General features: G+C 44.3%; 1 protein-coding gene across 1 annotated transcript in view; it reads left to right on the forward strand.

The window, feature by feature from the left end:
- The first annotated feature begins 4,219 nt into the window (after positions 1-4,219).
- Positions 4,220-20,139, forward strand: part of bcl2l11 (BCL2 like 11) — a 42,582-nt gene continuing 26,662 nt past the window's right edge. The window contains exons 1-3 of the mRNA XM_056292012.1: positions 4,220-4,592; positions 6,754-7,232; positions 19,206-19,339. Of these exons, the coding sequence (XP_056147987.1) occupies positions 4,576-4,592; positions 6,754-7,232; positions 19,206-19,339 (630 nt within the window). The 5' untranslated portion in view covers positions 4,220-4,575. The remainder of the gene's footprint in view (positions 4,593-6,753; positions 7,233-19,205; positions 19,340-20,139) is intronic.

Raw genomic sequence — 20,139 nt, forward strand, 5'->3', positions numbered from 1 at the left:
TGTTACCTCCAGCTTGGTCGGGCATCCCTACAGACACAATTGGCCGTGTCCGCGGGTGGGAAGCTGGATGTGGGTATGTGTCCTGGTCGCTGCACTAGTGCCTCCTCTGGTAGGTTGGGGTGCCTGTTCGGGAGAGGAACTGGGGGGAACAGCATGATCCTCCCACGTGCTACGTCCCCCTGGCAAAACTCCTCACTGTCAGGTGAGAAGAAGTGGCTGGTGACTCCATATGTATCTGAGGAGGCATGTGGTAGTCTGCAGCCCTCCCTGAATCGGCAGAGGGGGTGGAGCAGCGACTGGGACAGCTTGGAAGAGTGGGGTAATTGGCTGGATACCGTTGGGGAGAAAAAAATCCCCCCCCCCCCCACTCCAAAAAAGGATGACTGTCGGAACTGCCGGTTTGCATGGGCTAGCAGTTAGCTTAGCCTGCCCTGCTTCCGCATCCTGTCAGACCGCCCTAGGTATTTCCTGTTCGAGTGCAGCTCCAGGCAGGGCCATGGTCTCTAGGCCCACAGGACAGGACACACAATCTGATGTCTGACTCACAATTCATACAACAGTAAGCTGAGACTCAACCTGGTTGGACGATAAAATTAGAATTTCAAAACAGGACCGTTAACAGATATAGTCAAATGACACTGGATTAAACTGTTTGAATTATCTTTCTAAAATTAAGATTTGAAGTTTTGATTATAATATCGAATTAGATTCTACAATTTACCAAACTCAAAGACTGAAGTCAAGGCTTTAATTTTTTTTTTTTAAGGTGAGGCCAGTCTGTTAAGAGTTGGTAGGCGGTTGAGGCGTTACTTATTATTTTTAATGCAAATGATATGTGCTCAAACTCATTAATATGAATGGTCAGGATGATGCACAACTCCTCACCTCTACAGCCCTGCAGGCTCCACTATTTTAGTAGAGAACATCATCAAGGATATTACGGCGTTCTTAAAATGGTCACCAATCCAGTTTCACTGCCTATAAAAGTTCCTTTTAAGTAGTGTGCATAAAAAAATTAATAAATAGATAACGCAAGAAAAATCAAAAACAGTTGATGACAAGCTTTCAGGTTACCAAAACAATTGGTTAAGAGACCAGCAGTTTGCAGCGAGCCAGTCTTACATGGAAAAGATGGCGAAAATTCACCATGAGATCCACTGTTAGGGTTAGTTTAGACATCAGCATGGTGAATAAACCAACCTGACCTCCGAGCAGAACTGTCGAGGACACCTGTATGAAAGTTGGATTTGGGCTTTTTGGAAAGGAAAAAACGTATTTCTCACTCATGGCTTGGTATAACTTGAATCTGTTGAAGGTTTCCCCAACACTTTTTCACCGTTTCCTGTTCCTTTGGCTATGTCCTTCTTCTAATCTAGCACAATCTATCGAACATTTTGCTAACGCTGCTTACCATTGCTTTTAGTGAGTGAGGTGTGGGAGCGGTGTCGGAGGAAGTTGCTAAATAATGATCGCTAGATTGTCTCAACCATGTTGCAGAGGGTCACTTATCAATACTAATACTGAAACACATCTTTGCCCAGCATTGTTGCTCAACCTAAAATACTCATTGTGCAATTTGCCATGACATTAACATTAATTTACGAAAATAAAAGTGGTATTTTCATCTGACACCGCATGCTGGTGGTATACTCATCTTTCTTTTTTTTTGCCCATACATGTACTGATATAATTTTGCCGATGAAATGAAGTGTGCTGTATGATTCCTATCATACAGTATTTTGCTATGACAACTATTTTGTAAGGATTCTCCATTGTCATATTTCAGATGAAGACTGTATGTGATGTTAGGTATGGATCTGTGTGCATGTGGTTAATCACTGAGTATGCGGTGTGAAAGACGGTAGGACTACCGAAAACTGCCAACTCACCCGTCTCTGAATATGACTCATACAAAGTGTATTCTACGAATGGCCACGAATACCTAGTACTATATCATTTGTAAATCAGCAAAATGTGTGAATTATAGTCAGTGGACGTTTGCAAGGCAAACATGGGAGAGCAAACATTGACATCATTAGCTAAAACCCAGATTTGATTTGTTCGGCAGTAGAGAATGCACTGGTGATCCCGTTTCATTTTTGACGAATCTCAGGGATTTCAAGTAGTTGGATACCAATGCAATTACCACAATGTCTATAGTTGTCGTTAACTTAAAATGAAGTGAACCTTCATAATATAGGATGTATTTAAGAAATTTCAATATGGACAAGCTGTCCTGAAGAGACCTCTAGATTGAACCCCTTTCCACCTCCAGCCAACCCCACAAGCAGAGCAAACAGGGACTCTAAATCAAAGCACAAACAGAGCCTGTCTATACACACACGAGCCCAGCATGCATGTTGTCTCACCTGCAGATGAGGAAAACTTGCAGGCGAGGCAGCTACTGTAATTTACAGTCAATAACAGACAGCTGTACTACCCTCACTGTATGTGGAGTGAGGAGGAGGAGGCGGAGCGGAGCGGAGGAGGCGGAGCGGAGCATATTCTAACTACTGTGGTTACTCATCAGTAAACAGCCAGCCTGTGTGTGTGTGTCCATACCGGCCAGCCGTTAAAGGTGCTATGGGTAATATTTCTGCTTTCCCAAAGCGTAATATAATGAGTAAATTGCTAAGAGGTAGTTATTGAACCACATTAGATGACTCACTCCCACCCACACTCCAGATTTCTGCCTTTAAAAACACAGGAGCCGGGCCAACCGAGTGATTTTAATGTTTGAAGGCCTCCGATACCCTGAACACCAAACACTTGATTCACAGTCCTCCGTCAACTATGCAGCTGTCTTGGCAAACAATTTCGATTGAAGCAATTTGGAAATGGTAGATTTTGGCAAACATGCTGGGTACCCGCTAGTTTTCTATTTGTATTTGCTCATCTCATCTCATTTGATTTGTGCCTCTTATTCACATCACTGAATTATAGAGGTCAGCACTCAGAAATCACAGAGGCCTTTTATGATGTGTGGGCAGCAGTACGCTATGAGAAAATCATACTTAACCATAGTTTCACCATGGGATGAACCCAGATGTCATTTAGATGTCGGATGTCATTTAGAATCGTACAGACAAAAACTGACAAAAACAGCACTGAGAGACTTACTACTTACCACAATTAACAGAAACATATAAGATCTGGAGGAGCCCATGTTGTCTTGAATAAGAACAAAAACAACATGCATCAGTATAAATGAACCAAACACAGTGAGTCGCCAGCGAGAGCTGAGTGATAATGTCTGTGTGGGAGTGGAAGAGGGAGCCAGATACCAGCAGAAGCACGATAAAGGGGCATCACTTCCCTGGTCTCTGTTTTTCACTCTAACTTCCTCTTCCTGTAGAGATTATTTTTGAAACATAGTGGATGTCTAATTTCACTCCTGCTGAGGAACACTCCTGTATGGAAGAGAAGGGGAGCTGAGAGAGAGAGAGAGAGAGAGAGAGAGAGAGAGAGAGAGAGAGAGAGAGAGAGAGAGAGAGAGAGAGAGAGAGAGAGAGAGAGAGAGATGTCCAGAAGACCCACCCTACTGTTAAAAGCTAGACCAGTCTATCGGTGAGTGAAAAACAAAAACCAAGCAAACAAAACAAAACAAAAACCCAAAGAGTAATGTGAGAAAATGTCATCACTATTCAACATTATCCAAGAGTCACACTGATTTTGCGACAGTCGCTCCAGATAAGAGACCATCGCCAGCAGGAAAACGCAGAGGCTAGAGCGACACACCTGATGCGCATAAATACACAAGCGGTTATTGTAACACCTCCGTACTTCGCCCTCGATGGTGGTTTTCTGAAAATCAGAGAACCCATCGCGCGCGCGCGCGTGTGTGTGTGTCTCTCTCTCTCTCTCTCTATTCGTACGTCACGCCATCGTGTTTCCCGCATTAACTGTTTATCCGAAAAAACTTACTGACAACTCTGGGTTATGGGCGAGAGAGAGAGAGAGAGAGAGAGAGAGAGAGAGAGAGAGAGAGAGAGAGAGAGAGAGAAGAGATGAGAGAGAGAGAGAGAGAAGAGAGAGAGAGAGAGAGAGAGAGAGAGAGAGAGAGAGAGAGAGAGAGAGAGAGAGAGAGCGAGAGAGAGAGAGAGAGAGAGAGAGAGAGAGAGAGAGAGAGAGAGAGAGAGAGCCCGCCCACCTACGAAGGAGGTGGGCGGGCTCTCTCCTATAAAAGTCCTCTCTCCTATAAAAGCCCTCCCTCCGCTGTCCGGCGGGGAGGGAGCGCCGCTTCAGGCAGGAAACGTCCTCGCGGCGCCCCGTTGGCGAAGCAGAAACAAAAGAGCGGTGTTTTTCCCCTCATCCAACTCTCTGATAAGGAGCATTTCTTCTTTCGCGGGGGCGGAACAACAACTAATTCTTTTCATTGTTGGGTTCGGATTAGTGAAACGGGGGAACACTGCGGGATTTTTATACGTTTATTGAGAGAAGCTTTTATTGTTATTATTATTATTATTATTATTATTATCATTATTATTACGCTTGCCCGAGGATATTTTCGCCGTTTGCATCTTTTTTGTTTTTTGTTTTTGCCCATTATGCCCCCCCAGTGACGCGGCTTTGGATATGTCAGATAAACCCAGGTGAGTTGGAAAACTTCAGAAAACTGTTATGACTCCTGCACGTAAAGCCGGTCGAGACGATGCGCCGCGACGGCCGCCGCCTCACCATACAGCGCCCGCGTTCAAATGTGATGTCCCCGCTGTCGAACTCACGACACTAGACCGTGTGGCGCCGGGTGTACCGGGCCGACCCGCTCCGTGGAGGTGGAGAAAGCCGCGCACCTGGTACCGCGGTCCGAACACGCAACACGGGCCGCCGACCCCCGGCGCGCGCTCGCGGCTGTCGGAGCCGCAGATGTAAACGAGCCGCACGCGTCTCGGCGAGACGTCAGCCGCACAAGACGGCAAAAGCGGACGGATTCGTTGCAGCCCTTTACAAACACACCGGTGGTCGATCTAGCAGCGGTATACAAAATAAATACAGAAAATAAATACACTTATTTAGGTATTGGGTCGGTTTATTTTATTTTCGCGTTATGTAACATGTTATTAAGAGTTTGATACGCTACTGAATAGCGCCTCGCCTCCCTGGGGATCATTTTATCGACACGGTGTCCGCGCGCGCTTTCCGCCGATTTGGGTCATTAAAGTGACTGTGCGGGGAAACGGCAGGCCCGCGCGATTTATGCGGGGATGCCCACGCGATTTATGCGGGATATCCTTTGGGTGGCGATAATGAACCGCTCGCCTAGCAATTACAGTCGCCGTCTATTAGAGCCGCGGGCCGGCTCCTTGACTTCGTCCTTTTCTTCTCTCACTTGAGCCGCAGTGCGCACACTGGCTCTTGTCTTTCCCCGGACGCCCGTTCGTCACGACAACGAAGAAGTCTCCCCCGACAAAACCCTGATTTGTAACGTTGCCGAAGACGCCGCGTCAAGTTTAATGGTTTTGCACCGGAGCGCTCTGCACTGCGACCGCGTCCTGCTTCATCCGCGATCATCGGCGCCACTTTGTAGTGTTTCTGCAGACCCGCATGTGTCTGTTTTCTTCTTTTTTTCCTTTTTCTTTGTTTTTGCCTTTTTTGCCATTTTGCAAACCTAGTCTACCAATACACCGCAGAAAGGATCGATAAAAAAAGAGAAGGCGTTTGAAAAAAGAAATCATCGTCGGCAGCATGACAGCCCCGTCCGAGCTTTAAGTTGAACGGCAGAAGTCGGTAGTTCGGGTGTCGGTACTCGCGTCGGTACTCGCATCTCATTTGTTCCGTCGTGTGTTTGCGTGCTACTGGACGTGCGACAGTAGACACGTGACTACAGGTCGTTCACCACCGGGAGGCCGTGCAGGCGCGCGGGGGGAACTTTTCGTGTGGTCCGGAGAAAAAGGAAGCTAGCTGCCTCTGGCCCCGTATGGGAGCTGTTCGTGTGTACAGTCTGCGTGTGACGCAGTTACTACAGCTGCTTGGCAATTTTCATGCCAGTCTTTTTTTTTTCTTCCCCTCTCTCTCTCTCTCTCTCTCTCTCTCTCTCTCTCTCTCTCTCTCTCTCTCTCTCTCTCTCACTCCACTCACTGCAAGTCAGGCGAAATATGCTGCAATCAGCAACTTCTGACAAACAATGGGAGGCGCGCAGGGTAAGCCGGCATGCAGAGGAAAACTAGACTGGACTAACGGGGAACAGTTGTTGACACGACTCAGGGGTTGCCAATAACAGGTCTATTAACTCGCGAGTTAGGCTGGTTACTTTGACGTTACTTATGATGTTTTGACATATGAAAGCGCCGTGTTTAAATTGGACTAAAATAAGTTGCGTCGTGCTATATTTCATATTACACTGACGTTTAGGCTACACTTTTGTGGTTGGGACGGCAGCCGATAAGAACTGGGGGTCTGGGAGAGAGAGAGCGCGAGAGAGAGCGAGGGAGGGGGAGAGAGAACGGTAGTGTGCGGCATCACGCATACTCCAAGCTGACGTGTGGACAACAGGGAACCTTTCACACATGTCCTTATATGTCAGATGTTGAACTGTTCCACTTAAGTCAGTTTATCACCGTCGCCCTACACTTTAATGGCTCTAATACTGCTAAAGATGAGGCTTTCGACTGGGGTCGTCCATACCATCATGTGATGCAGTCATTTTATGTGTCCTTGGACTTGAAAGGCACGCAAAAACGCAGTCGTTGCAGTTGATATGTTCAGCCCTGCTGTTACAATACACCTAATTATGCCACTGTATCTTCTCAACAGACAACCAAATTGGTTTAACGATGCGTCCCCAGTAGAGAGGGGGGGAGACAGAGGGGAGTTGGTACCCGTCGGCGGTAGCGGCGACGAAGCATCTGCGGAAATCTTCCATTCAAATTCGGTCAACGAAAACAGTGAGCCCTGTCCCGGTGGCGGCTCCTCCTCTGCAGCGGCGGCGGCGGCCTCAGGGCTCCAGTTATCCACGCTGCCCCGGGCAGGAACTAAAAACTACCTGCCTCCATCCAGTTTACAGGGCTTTCAGTCCAGGGCGCCAGTTTTCCGGAGCCTCTCTCGCTCTTCCAGCGGATATTCCTCTTTCGACGCCGACTCCGTGCCGTCCTCCCCGTTTTTGCCCCGACCAGAAGTTGCGGACAAGGCCACGCAGACGCCGAGCCCCTCCTGTCAGGTTATGATGCACGCCCTGCAGCGCACGGCCTCGCCCGGAGCAGTGCCCGCAGCACAGTGGCCCGGCCATCTTCACGGTGAGCAGCCGACCTCCCACAGTCATCCTCACACACAGGGCTGACCAGCCAGACATAGGCAAACCTGGAGGGGTGCAGGTTTTCCCTCCACAGCAGTCACTGTGCCAGGTGATTCTGCCCTCTTAGGCATAAGGCGTGCCAATCAGTGAAATGATCTGGTTGTTGTGATCGTTGGAACAAAGTCCTGCATGTTCTTGGCACACATGGCACACGGTTCCCTATGTCTGGACTACCCCTTTGATAGGGGAAGCAGTAAGTGCAGCCACTGACCTGACACTTAATGTGAAAGGGAGTGTAGTAAAGAATACCTGGTTGACCTCTCCACAGTCTCAGTGAAAGTTCAGAGGTTATGGTGCATGGTGTGAGCCGTGAAAGGAGATTGGAGTCAATATACCCCCCTCCCCCCATTACACTATACATAATGATGTCTTTATTTGTCTGTTGTGGTACGACAGAGCAAACATAAAACCGAGTCAAACGGCTTGATGCGTTTGTCGTGGCTCTCTTTTATCCCTCTCAATTCGATTGTGTTGTTCTAGAAAGGTCGCCCGGTTTGAGGACGTGACGTGGATCTTTATTTAGTTCAAACAAAACCGAAGCTGTCTTATGTCTGGCCCGGTGAGTTTTGTCCCTGGATTACTTGTAAATGTTAACTCTGTGCTAAAAACAAACATGCGAGTAACCGTCAAAGTATTAGCAGTGCGCTTTTGTGTCCAACAACGGGGATCATCGCTGCGATACACCTGCTGCGTCTTCAGTCGGGCCTTCTTGCTGAGGGGTTTAGGTGCCGCGCCTTTCAGATGCGATGAGAAAGAGAGAGCAAACAGAGGCCCAGTACTGGTGTTTTAGATGAAGTCCGACCGTTGGTGTATTTGTGACGCCGTGCTCCCGATGTGGTATGACATGGTTAGTGTACTACCATGTTGTAGGGGCAGATATGATCCATTGTTACCACCACGATCAAGACTTGGTAACTGTTTGTTTGAGAAGGTAGCGGTAGGACGAAATGTGTTTAGAGAACCTGAGCCTGAACGTGAATGCGTGCTCTTGTTCAGCAACATCCTGCTTCACGCTGATATACATTTACACACACACACACAGACACACACACTCACACAGAAGCTGCCCAGTGCAACCGTAGTGTCGTACCAGCGAGCAGCTCCAGGGGAGCAGCAGCCCTGCGTCCTGAAGTCAGGGATGTGTTTATTTTGGCTCCGTCTCGTGTTCTTTGTTTGTGAAGTCGTTTTGAGGCAGTCAGGCTGGTTCCGTATAAATTGAAGATATATTTAAGGGCTAAGAACACCGACGCCCTCTACAAGAAGGGACAGAGCCGTCTCTACTTTTCGAGGAGGCCGAGGTCCTTCAACATCTGCCAGACAGTGCTGAGGATGTGGTGCGAGTCTGTGGTGGCCAGTGCTGTCCCGTTTGCGGTTGTGTGTCGGGGCAGCAGGTTGAGGGTAGCGGACACGAACGGGCTCAATAAACTGAGCCGCAAGGCCGGGTGACGTTGTGGGGGTGGAACTGGATTTTCTGGCGGCGGTTTCTGAGAGGAGGACGCTGTTGAAGTTATGTGTCATCATGGACAACGTCTCCCAACCCACTCCGTGACATGCTGGCCGGGCACAGGAGTACTTGCAGTGATAGACTCATTCTGCCCAAATAGACTTGTTATAGATTTTGCTCTTATTTCTTATTATCTTTTGCTTCTATTTGTTTCTATTTTTCTTGTTTCTATTTGTTTCTATTTTCTTGTTATCGTGTATCTTGTTAGTTTTTAGTTTGTTTTTGTTTTCTGTACTAGAGCGTGAGTGTCTAATTTCCCTTCGGGGATGAATAAAGTACTCTGATTCTGATTCTGATTTGACTTGAGCTGACTCACTCAAGTCAACTCAAGTCAGATTTACGATCGACTTGCACCGAAAAGATTACCAACGCCACTGCCTTTATACAGCACACGTATGCATGTGCACACAAGGGTGCACCCCCCCTTCTCTGCTCCTCTCTCATACACACACAAACACGCACACACACACATAGACACATGCACATCCACACACACACACAGACACATGCACACACACACACACACACAGACATGCACACAGACACACACACACATGCACACACACATAGACACATGTACAGACACGCACACACACATAGACACTTGCACACACAGACATGCACACACACATGCACACACACAGACATGTACACAAACACACACAGGGACATGCAGACACATGCACACGCACACAGACACACGCACACAGACACACGCACACAGACAGACACGCACACATGCGCACACACAGACATGCACACACACGCACACAGACACACAGGGGCATGCAGACACAGACACACGCGCACACACACAGACACACACAAACATGTACACACAGACAGACAGACACACACGCACACACGAGTTATAAAAAAAACACAACAGATGCTAAACCTCCAGGACCAACACAATACAATAAGTGCGGGGCAGGGGTGTTGTCGTAGTCATCATCTGTGGAGACAGAGTTACTGTTTTAAGAACCGTTTCAGAAGCATGGAAGTTATTTTCAAAGAAGTGTTGTTGTTGTTTGTTTTTTGGTAACATCAAGGGACGAGAGAAGGAAAACACCATGAACTGAGCTCGTCACCGAGAGCAACCTGTGTGCTGACACGGCTGTGGCACCGAGGGTGTTGTTGACTTCTCACGTAAAAGGCCTCAATGTCAAAGCGACTTGGGTTTCTGCACAGAGGCAGCTTGCTGCGATGCTGCAGGCTGCTGTTCTCATTATGTTGCACAGCAACCAAGACAAGGCCGGCCGGTGGGCAGAGCTGTCAGCCTGGTCAAAGTAAATATAAACTCGATAAGCTTTTGGGCTATGTTGTTTGGCAACACGGCATGCAATAAAGAGAGACACGGCTAATAAAAACCGATTCAGATGTTTGTTGGTGACAAGATGTTCCTGTTGGAAAAAAATAAGGTCAGGGCAACAGCTTTGTCACCGTTAAACTCACCATGTATATTTCTGCAAATAAAGGGTATTTCCAAGTCACCCTGCAATTTAAGAGAATGCCCATCGGGCAACGCTTTCTTTCTTTTTCTTTCTTTCTTTTTTTTTTTTTTTAGTAAGAAGCAGAACTTAAGGGAGGTGCTTCAATGGCTCCTCTTCATGTTATGTAAGTATGTAAAACCTGAATAAATTTCCAGATGAATTTGTTTTCAGCTGAAGTCTTTCTGTGCCCAGAGAGAGAGAGAGAGTCCTGCAGAAACGTCCGCACGCTGAATCCCCACACAAGTTTCCACCCTGCATCTTCCAGTGCTAGGATGGAGTAAATAAATAAAGAAGTAAAAAAAACATCAAAAAAAAAAAAGCCCAGACACCCAAAAAAAGTGAGGACTTCCCCCTCTGTCGTGTGTCAGAACACAAACGGATGAAATACTTTTGGAAACCCTCATGCCCAACGTGTGACTGTGCAACATTTCAGGACCGGAGTCTGGTTTTGTTCGCCAAGCAGGTTTTCACATACCAGAAATCTGACTTGTGAGATGTTGTTCACTGTTAACACCTTGATACAGCAGAAATATACCAACACCATGTTCTCTGTATACTGGACTGCTGCATTTGTATGGTCATAAAACCTCTTAGCTTCGTCCCGTTTAAGTAAAGGAACTACTGACATGTCATGTACAAATAAATTGTGTTCGCCCGTGTGTGTCCTAATGTGGCAATGGAGGCCGGGTGCATTTCACCGCGTTATTTTTCCCACCTGGATTTCCGGGAAGACCCGCCCCTACTCTATCTCTGATTGGCTAACCCTATCCCTAACCCCACCCTAACCTTAACCAACCTAACCAACGGAGGCAACGAGTACTAGCCAATCAGAGACAGAGTTCTCGGAATGCGGATGGGGGAAAAAACAGGGCATTTTCACCAGCGGTTTTGCACTGGGCATGTTTGACGACGCGAACTCATTTACAGCAATAATGACGACGGATGCGTTGACAGTAAACGACGCGTGCGCAGTTTAAAAGGCCCCGCCCCCTTGCCTGCCCATGGAAGGCGGTTCAGTGAGCGACGAATTTCCGCCTTGAGACGATAAACCGCCCTGATGAATATCAGCGTCTGAAACAGATTGGACACCGGCCATCACCTGCAGTTGATTCACATGGAATTTTGCTTTTTGCTTTTTTACCTTTTCTTTCCTCATTCTGCGTCGTCAGGACCACATATTTTAACGTCGACGGGGGATGGCAGCAATAAAAAGTTACCAGTTTTAATCAAATAACTTTTTAATTTTTTCATTTCCCCCCCCCCCAATGATATCTGGCCAATTACCCCACTCTTGCGAGCCGTCCCCGTCGCTGCTCCACCCCCTCTGCCGATCCGGGGAGGGCTGCAGACTACCACACGCCTCCTCCCATACATGTGGAGTCGCCGGCCGCTTCTTTTCACCTGACAGTGAGGAGTTTCCCCAGGGGGACGTAGCACGTGGGAGGATCACGCTATCCCTCCCCCGCCCCCTGAACAGGCACCTCAACCGACCAGAGGAGGCGCTAGTACAGCGACCAGAACACATACCCACATCCGGCTTCCCACCCGCAGACACGGCCAATTGTGTCTGTCGGGGCGCCCGACCAAGGTAACATGGGGGTTCGAACAGGCGATCCCCGTGTTGGTAGAAAACGGTATAGACCGCCATGCTACCCGGACGCCCCAAATAACCTCTTTTAAATCAATTAACAATTTATGACCCAATTTTCAAAATTTTGGGTGCATTTTTAGGATTTCTTGCTTCACACGTAAAAAGCGTTTTTAATTACAACACCTTCTATCATTAAATGTGCTGTTACCTCAACCCTTTATACGCGTGGTTTTACCTTCAGGCGGTTTCTGGAAACTAAGTGACTGTGGAACCTCAAACAAACCAAATGTCACGACATAATAGCAGTGATTGGCCGGGCTGTGCGGCTAATCTCTTCTGTTTTCTCTCACTGCAGCGGGAGCCTCCGCCAGTCACAACACATTCACGTGCACGTGCATATATGCGTGTCTGTGTGGACTGCATGCGCACACATCCTTCAGTCACTCAGCATTCAGCATAAACCTGTTCATGTACGTCACTGTAGCTGACTGTGTCTGAGTGCACACTAAGTACAATACAACCACAAAATAGGTGTGTGTGTGTATGTGTGTATGAGTGTGTGCAACATGTGATAATGTGACTCTCAGTGTGTGTGTGAGCGCACCTGTATATTACTGTTACTATATGTATGAGTATTTGCGTGTATGTGTGTGTTGCACCAGTCAAAATAGTCATACAGGTCTTTTGTCAGGTACAGACAGACCCTCTGCCTCTCATTCACTGTGTTCATGAACTGAACCACAAGATAGGAGAGATAAACACACACAAACACACACACTGTCACCTGGCCTCTTCTTTTGCAACAACTTTGATGCGCTTGGAAAATTTGTTTTTTTCAGAAATATACAAGACAAAAAAGTTACGTAACAGTTAAATAGCTTTACTGCTATAAACAGATTGTTGAGCATGTATACTATACGTGTGTGTGTGTTTTTTTTTTTTTTTAGGAAGTATATATATTTGCATGCCTGTGCTTTGCTGTATGTGTGAGTTCAGGCATGCCAAAGTGTGCGCCTCTGTGCACTTGGCCTGTTTGTGTGTGAGTGAGTGAAATAGATGGAGAGATAGAAGAGAGAGAGTTAGAGCGAGGGAGCTTGGGGAGCATGCTTATCACCTCATAGTGTTTGAGCTGTTGCAGCACTAAGTCACTACAATTACAGCTCTTATCAAAGTAGCAGATGAAAACATCCCCTGTTGTCTTTAAGCCACCATAACAGGTTAAACTAAGGACCAAGTCGGAGAAACGACATCTACTTTAGCTTTTTGTTTTTTGGGGGTTTTTTTTGTTTTTTGTTTTAGATTTTTTTTTTCTTGGGGGGGTATTTAATTTGTAGAACTGTAGAGATAAACAGGAAACAGGGACGCTATGATTAGGTCTGAACCTACATAGTAGGCGCCTAACTGACTGAGCCACAGGGAAACTTCTGACTACTTCATGTATTAGATGTAAATGTGTTGTATCTCATAGAATCAGTATCAGATTGTATTCATTTATTTACTTATTTTGTTAACGTTTCACATTACTGATAACTTCACTTGGTGCATTGCACACTGTGACCTGTAGATGTAACAAAAAAGTACATATATATATATATATATATAGCGTTTTTTCTCCCCAGAAACCTTCAATGGTATTGATAAAGGTGCTCAACAAATGAGGAGCAGAATATGTAATAATAATAGTAATAATAATAATGATTATATATATATATATATATATATATATATATATATACACACTACCGTTCAAAAGTTTGGGATCACCCAAACAATTTTGTGTTTTCCATGAAAAGTCACACTTATTCACCACCATATGTTGTGAAATGAATAGAAAATAGAGTCAAGACATTGACAAGGTTAGAAATAATGATTTGTATTTGAAATAAGATTTTTTTTACATCAAACTTTGCTTTCGTCAAAGAATCCTCCATTTGCAGCAATTACAGCATTGCAGACCTTTGGCATTCTAGCTGTTAATTTGTTGAGGTAATCTGGAGAAATTGCACCCCACGCTTCCAGAAGCAGCTCCCACAAGTTGGATTGGTTGGATGGGCACTTCTTGCGTACCATACGGTCAAGCTGCTCCCACAACAGCTCAATGGGGTTCAGATCTGGTGACTGCGCTGGCCACTCCATTACCGATAGAATACCAGCTGCCTGCTTCTGCTCTAAATAGTTCTTGCACAATTTGGAGGTGTGTTTAGTGTCATTGTCCTGTTGTAGGATGAAATTGGCTCCAATCAAGCGCTGTCCACTGGGTATGGCATGGCGTTGCAAAATGGAGTGATAGCCTTCCTTATTCAGAATCCCTTTTACCCTGTACAAATCTCCCACCTTACCAGCACCAAAGCAACCCCAGACCATCACATTACCTCCACCATGCTTAACAGATGGCGTCAGGCATTCTTCCAGCATCTTTTCATTTGTTCTGCGTCTCACAAACGTTCTTCTTTGTGATCCAAACACCTCAAACTTGGATTCATCCGTCCACAACACTTTTTTCCAGTCTTCCTCTGTCCAATGTCTGTGTTCTTTTGCCCATCTTAATCTTTTTCTTTTATTGGTCAGTCTCAGATATGGCTTTTTCTTTGCCACTCTGCCCTGAAGCCCAGAATCCCGCAGCCGCCTCTTCACTGTAGATGTTGACACTGGTGTTTTGCGGGTACTATTTAATGAAGATGCCAGTTGGGGACCTGTGAGGCGTCTGTTTCTCAAACTAGAGACTCTAATGTACTTATCTTCTTGCTCAGTTGTGCAACGCGGCCTCCCACTTCTTTTTCTACTCTGGTTAGAGCCTGTTTGTGCTGTCCTCTGAAGGGAGTAGTACACACCGGTGTAGGAAATCTTCAATTTCTTAGCAATTTCTCTCATGGAATAGCCTTCATTTCTAAGAACAAGAATAGACTGTCGAGTTTTAGATGAAAGTTCTCTTTTTCTGGCCATTTTGAGCGTTTAATTGACCCCACAAATGTGATGCTCCAGCAACTCAATCTGCTCAAAGGAAGGTCAGTTTTGTAGCTTCTGTAACGAGCTAAACTGTTTTAGGTTGTGTGAATATGATTGCACAAGGGTTTTCTAATCATCAATTAGCCTTCTGAGCCAATGAGCAAACACATTGTACCATTAGAACACTGGAGTGATAGTTGCTTGAAATGGGCCTCTATACACCTATGTAGATATTGCACCAAAAACCAGACATTTGCAGCTAGAATAGTCATTTACCACATTAGCAATGTATAGAGTGTATTTCTTTAAAGTTAAGACTAGTTTAAAGTTATCTTCATTGAAAAGTACAGTGCTTTTCCTTCAAAAATATGGACATTTCAATGTGATCCCAAACTTTTGAACGGTAGTGTATATATAGTAAAATGGTAATTATATATTGAAAATGATATCAGTATGTATTTAGGGTTGATGTTCTTTGTTTATTGAATGCTTGAGCGCTATGGAGAAATTAGTATGTCAATAAAGTCTTTAATAGCAAAATATTTTATAGTATTTATGTCTGAGGAATTATGACAAGTTTGCAAAAAATAAATGTATGTATAGAAATAATATGTATATATTCATTATGAACATGTATATATTCCTATATATACATATGCATGCATGTATGTATGTATGTATGTATGTATAGGAATATGTATATATGTATATATTCCTCTTCTATACATAAATCTATATATAGAAGAGGAATTTGACAAATTACATGTTCCTGTTTCTATACTTTCTGTATAAGCTCTTTTTACATGTAGCGTCAGTACTTGTTGCATTGTGAACTCCATTATTATATGCTTGTGTTATGCCTCATCTTTATGTTGCTGTTTCAAAGATACAGTTTCTCCAGAGTAGTTATGAAAGTTTTATCTGATATAGTTTTGATTTTTTTTTTTTTGAAAACTACAAAGTGGAGAGAGTTTTGAGAGACCGTCTTTGTGTCTAGGCTTTTGAAACTTGCTATGTGCTTTCTAAATCACGAGCAGAGTCTTAAAATCAATTCTGTGATGAACAAGAAGCCAGTGTAATGACCTCAGAACTGGAGTGATGTAATCCACTTTTCTTTTTTCTTTTTTGTCTTAGTAAGGACTTACGCAGCAGTGTTCTGAATCAGCTGCAGCTGTTTCATCGATTTTTTAGAGATCTGTAAAGACACCATTACAGTAGTCGAGTCGACTGAAGATAAATGCATGGACAAGTTTTTCCAAATCCTGCTGAGACATAAATCCTTTAATTCTTGATATATTGTTCAGGTGATAGTAGGCTGACTTTGTAATTGCCTCAATGTGGCTATTGAAATTAAGGTCTTAGTCCATGACTGCACCAAGATTTCTGGCTTGTTTTGTGGTTTTTAACATTAGCGATTGTGGCTGAGTGCTGACTTTTAATCGTTCTTCCTTGGCTCTAAAAACAATTCAGTTTTATTTTTGTTTCCATCCATTATCCAAACCGCTTATCCTGCTCTCAGGGTCACGGGGATGCTGGAGCCTATCCAAGCAGTCATTGGGTGGCAGGCAGGGAGATGCCCTGGACAGGCTGCCAGGCCATCACAGGGCTGACACACACATTTTATCACCAAGGGACAAGTTAGTATGGCCAATTCACCTGAAATTCTGAGACATCCAATCATTGATTTGTTCAGTGCACTTACTCGGTGCTTATATGGGATTATAGTCCTCTGGTGATATGGTTATGTACATCTATGTGTCTTCTGCATAATTATGGTAACATATGTTGTTGTTTTCCATAAACTTAACTAGTGGTAACATATAGATGTTAAACAGAAGCGGCCCCAGAATGGAGCCACGGAGAACTCCACAGTTAATGTTTTTTGTACGCTCAGATTTGTAATGACCTATAGACGCAAAGTAGTCCATGTCCTTTAAGTAGGATTCAAATAAGTTTAATTCTGTGCCAGAAAGTTCCACCAATTTTCCAATTGGTCTAGTAATATGGTGTAGTTGACTGTGTCAAATGCAGCACTGAGATCCAATAATACCAGGACTGAGATTCTGCCACTGCCTGTGTTTAAGTGGATGTAATTTAAGTCCTTAACAAGAGCAGTGTCAGTGCTGTGGTGTGGTCAAAGTCCTGACTGGAAGACATCAAAATGGGGGATTAGTGCCAAAATGTTATTCAGCGGCTGGAAAACGGCATTTTCAATGATTTTACTTAGAAATCTGAGGTTTGATATGGACCATAATTGTGCATTAATGAAGTGTCTAGATGATTCTTTTTTAAGAGTGGCTTGATAACTGCAGTTTTCAGGGCCTGTTGGGAAAAGACCTGAGAGAAGAGATGTGATGACAATTTGTAGAAGATCTGAGGCCATGCAATTCAAAACATTTTTGAAAAAGCCTGTTGCTAGACTATCAAGGCAGCAGGAGGAGGATTTCAGATGTTTTATGTCCTCCAAGTTTATATGGTTGATGGGATCAAATTGTGTCATGCTATTTGAATTGATTTTAGGTGAACACAGGGACAACTCATACCCTGCACCTAGTACGAAGGCACTGACTGCCTGTCTAATTTTCTGAATTTTGTCATTGAAGAAGGAGGCAAATTCATTGTAGGCCCCGGTAGATAGAAATTCAGAGGCTATTGCCACAGGAGGATTTGTGTTTGTTAGCCTGTCGACAGTAGCAAATAAAGCATGTAAATTATTATTGTTTTTGGCAACGATGTCAGAGAAGTAGGACTGCCTTGCATTTCTCAGTTCCAAATGATACATGCACAGTCTGTCTTCATAGATGTCATAATGAACAGTAAGATTTGTTTTTCACCACCTGTGTTCAGCTCTACGACAGTCTTTTTTTTCTATTTTGATGAGCGTCCATGGAGTTGTGCCACATCGTGTATGGCAAATCCTAATTATGCAGAACTGCAAGGAGGATACAAAAATAAAATACTTCTAAATATAAACAAACTTAAAGAAAAGGTCCATTTTGTTTTAACCTAGACCTCATTTAAATGTTGTCAGGCATCATTTAGAATCAGACAGGCAAAAACATTCACTGATCACTTCAGCATTGAGAAACTTACAAATTTGTTGAATCTTCTCGTTGGCTCCATCACAGACCAATGGCCATCGTTTGGCTCTTCAAAAACCATGGTATATAGTCTTTTTTAAAATGAGAAGCTCAATACGGTCAGCTATGTCTTAAAATGGGTTAGGGTTAGGGTTAGGGTTGCAAACCATGCTCTCCATCAAGATAAACTTACTTTATTTTGCAGTTCTGCAAATCTGTTTTTCTTGCTATATGAATGACAGTCTGCAGATGGTTGGGATACACTGCGTCAACTGCAAAAAGCTGTTTCAAATCAATATTGCTCCTATTCAAAACATATTAATACACTTTAAATAAATGAAGAGATGTGTGACTGTACCATGATCTTTCCGTTTTCAAAAAAGGAGATGTTTCATTAGTTTTGGAAGGCTTAAGCGATTGCTCCATTGGACTGTGTTGAAACCCACTGAGATTCTCAATACTTACGTGCCGAATGCAGTCTTCCTCGGTATGATTTTAAATGATGCCAGACAGTGTTTTCATGAGATCTGGGTTCTAAGTAAGTTAAACATCTCCCAAGGAGTACCCACAAGCAAAATAGTGTCAATAGTTGAAGCAAATATCCCTTTTTAGGTGACAGGGAGACAAACTTCTGTTGAGGCAAAAAGAGTCTGCTTGACTGTGCTTCCTTGAACTGGAGACTGTACCCTATACTGTCTCATTCAATATTGGAGGATGTGAGAAATAATATGCCTAGGTTTCATAACGCCTCGTATGAGTCATATGCAGAGATTGGTACGAGTGTCTAGTCTTTCATAGTCATACTGTATTTCATACTGTATATTCAGTGATTAACCGCATGCATACACATACACATACACTCACCTAACTGGCATACTGGCACAGAAGACAAAAACCCTACCTGGGACTTCTCGCCTCCTGTTCCTCATCCTGCTGATGACACACACACACACACACGTTAATGCCAGTGCCGTTTCCAATGTACCATTCTGCATGCAATCTGAACAAAAGACGAAGGCTAAGTTGCAGTAACCTTATGACATTTTAAGGGTAGTCTCCCATTTAAGGCAAAGCTCTGATTTGTTCTTGAGCTAACACGTTTTAATATGCCTCTTGGGGTTTTCTTATAATTTCATCGATCCAATGTATATGCGAAATGTTGCTTTCTTTTTTGCGTTTTGTTCATGTTTTCACTTTTCAATTATCCTCCTTTGGTGTTTTCCTATTTTTATATCTTATCAGTCAACTCATTTTCATAGTGAAATGGCTGATAAGTTTCTTTTTTTCCACTTTATTTCAGGCAGTCCTTCAAACCTGCCTCTCACCGGCTCCTCCAGATCGCAAAACGCAGCACAAGACATGGATGCAGAGATTCTGGTTGGACGACAGCTTCGACAGATTGGAGATCATTTTAATAACGCGCACATTCACAGGGTAAGAGGTAGGACCTTAAGGTTGTGGGTGTGTGTGATTGTGAAAAAGCAAGAGAGGAAAATATAGAGGTCTGGCTATTGTCTTACAATTAGACAATGCTGGCTTGTGATCAGACATGGCTACTTCCCAAAGAAGCAAGGATAGCCTGAGAGGAGAAAGTAATTGAAAAAAGCTTTCCCCTCAGCGACTGCTGTTGATTAGCCATAGAGCAAGGCAGTCAACCCCCAAATTAATTTAACTGTGATGATGGCACACAGGCTTATCACCGCCACTCATCTGACGAATGAATCCAATATGGCTGTGTGGCAAGGCGTGTGCCATCTCTGAATCTTGGCTGTGGTAAGCCAAGATTCAGAGATGCTGACAAAGGTGGTGGTTGCAGTGGCACCCCCAGAAATTTGTCATAGGGCTGGCCAAATGGAGCCACTGAAAATCTTGGGGTGGCACACCAAAACCTAAAGCCATGACTGAATTTCAGGAATTCTGTTATGCTGTTGTAGTAAACTGTATAGGCTAGTTGAAAACTGTCAATATGAGAGTTAAGGAATCGCATACTGAAATACTTTGGTTTCTTATTTTCTTACAGTTAATGTTACTAAATATCTGATGTGCATAGACTTAATACCGGTACAGTTAACATTTTGAGTTCCACAACAATTCTGTTTTAATGTGTTATGTATCTGTATATATTGTACCGTGTTAGACGATTCATTGTTATATTGTATATGTCCAAAAATGAAAAACAAAGCATATGCGTGGCTGGGGGGGCCAGCGGGGGTGCCAGGGATAGTATCAGGGTG

Source organism: Lampris incognitus, chromosome 13 (genome assembly GCF_029633865.1).
Source record: "Lampris incognitus isolate fLamInc1 chromosome 13, fLamInc1.hap2, whole genome shotgun sequence".
Taxonomy (NCBI): Eukaryota; Metazoa; Chordata; class Actinopteri; order Lampriformes; family Lampridae; genus Lampris; species Lampris incognitus.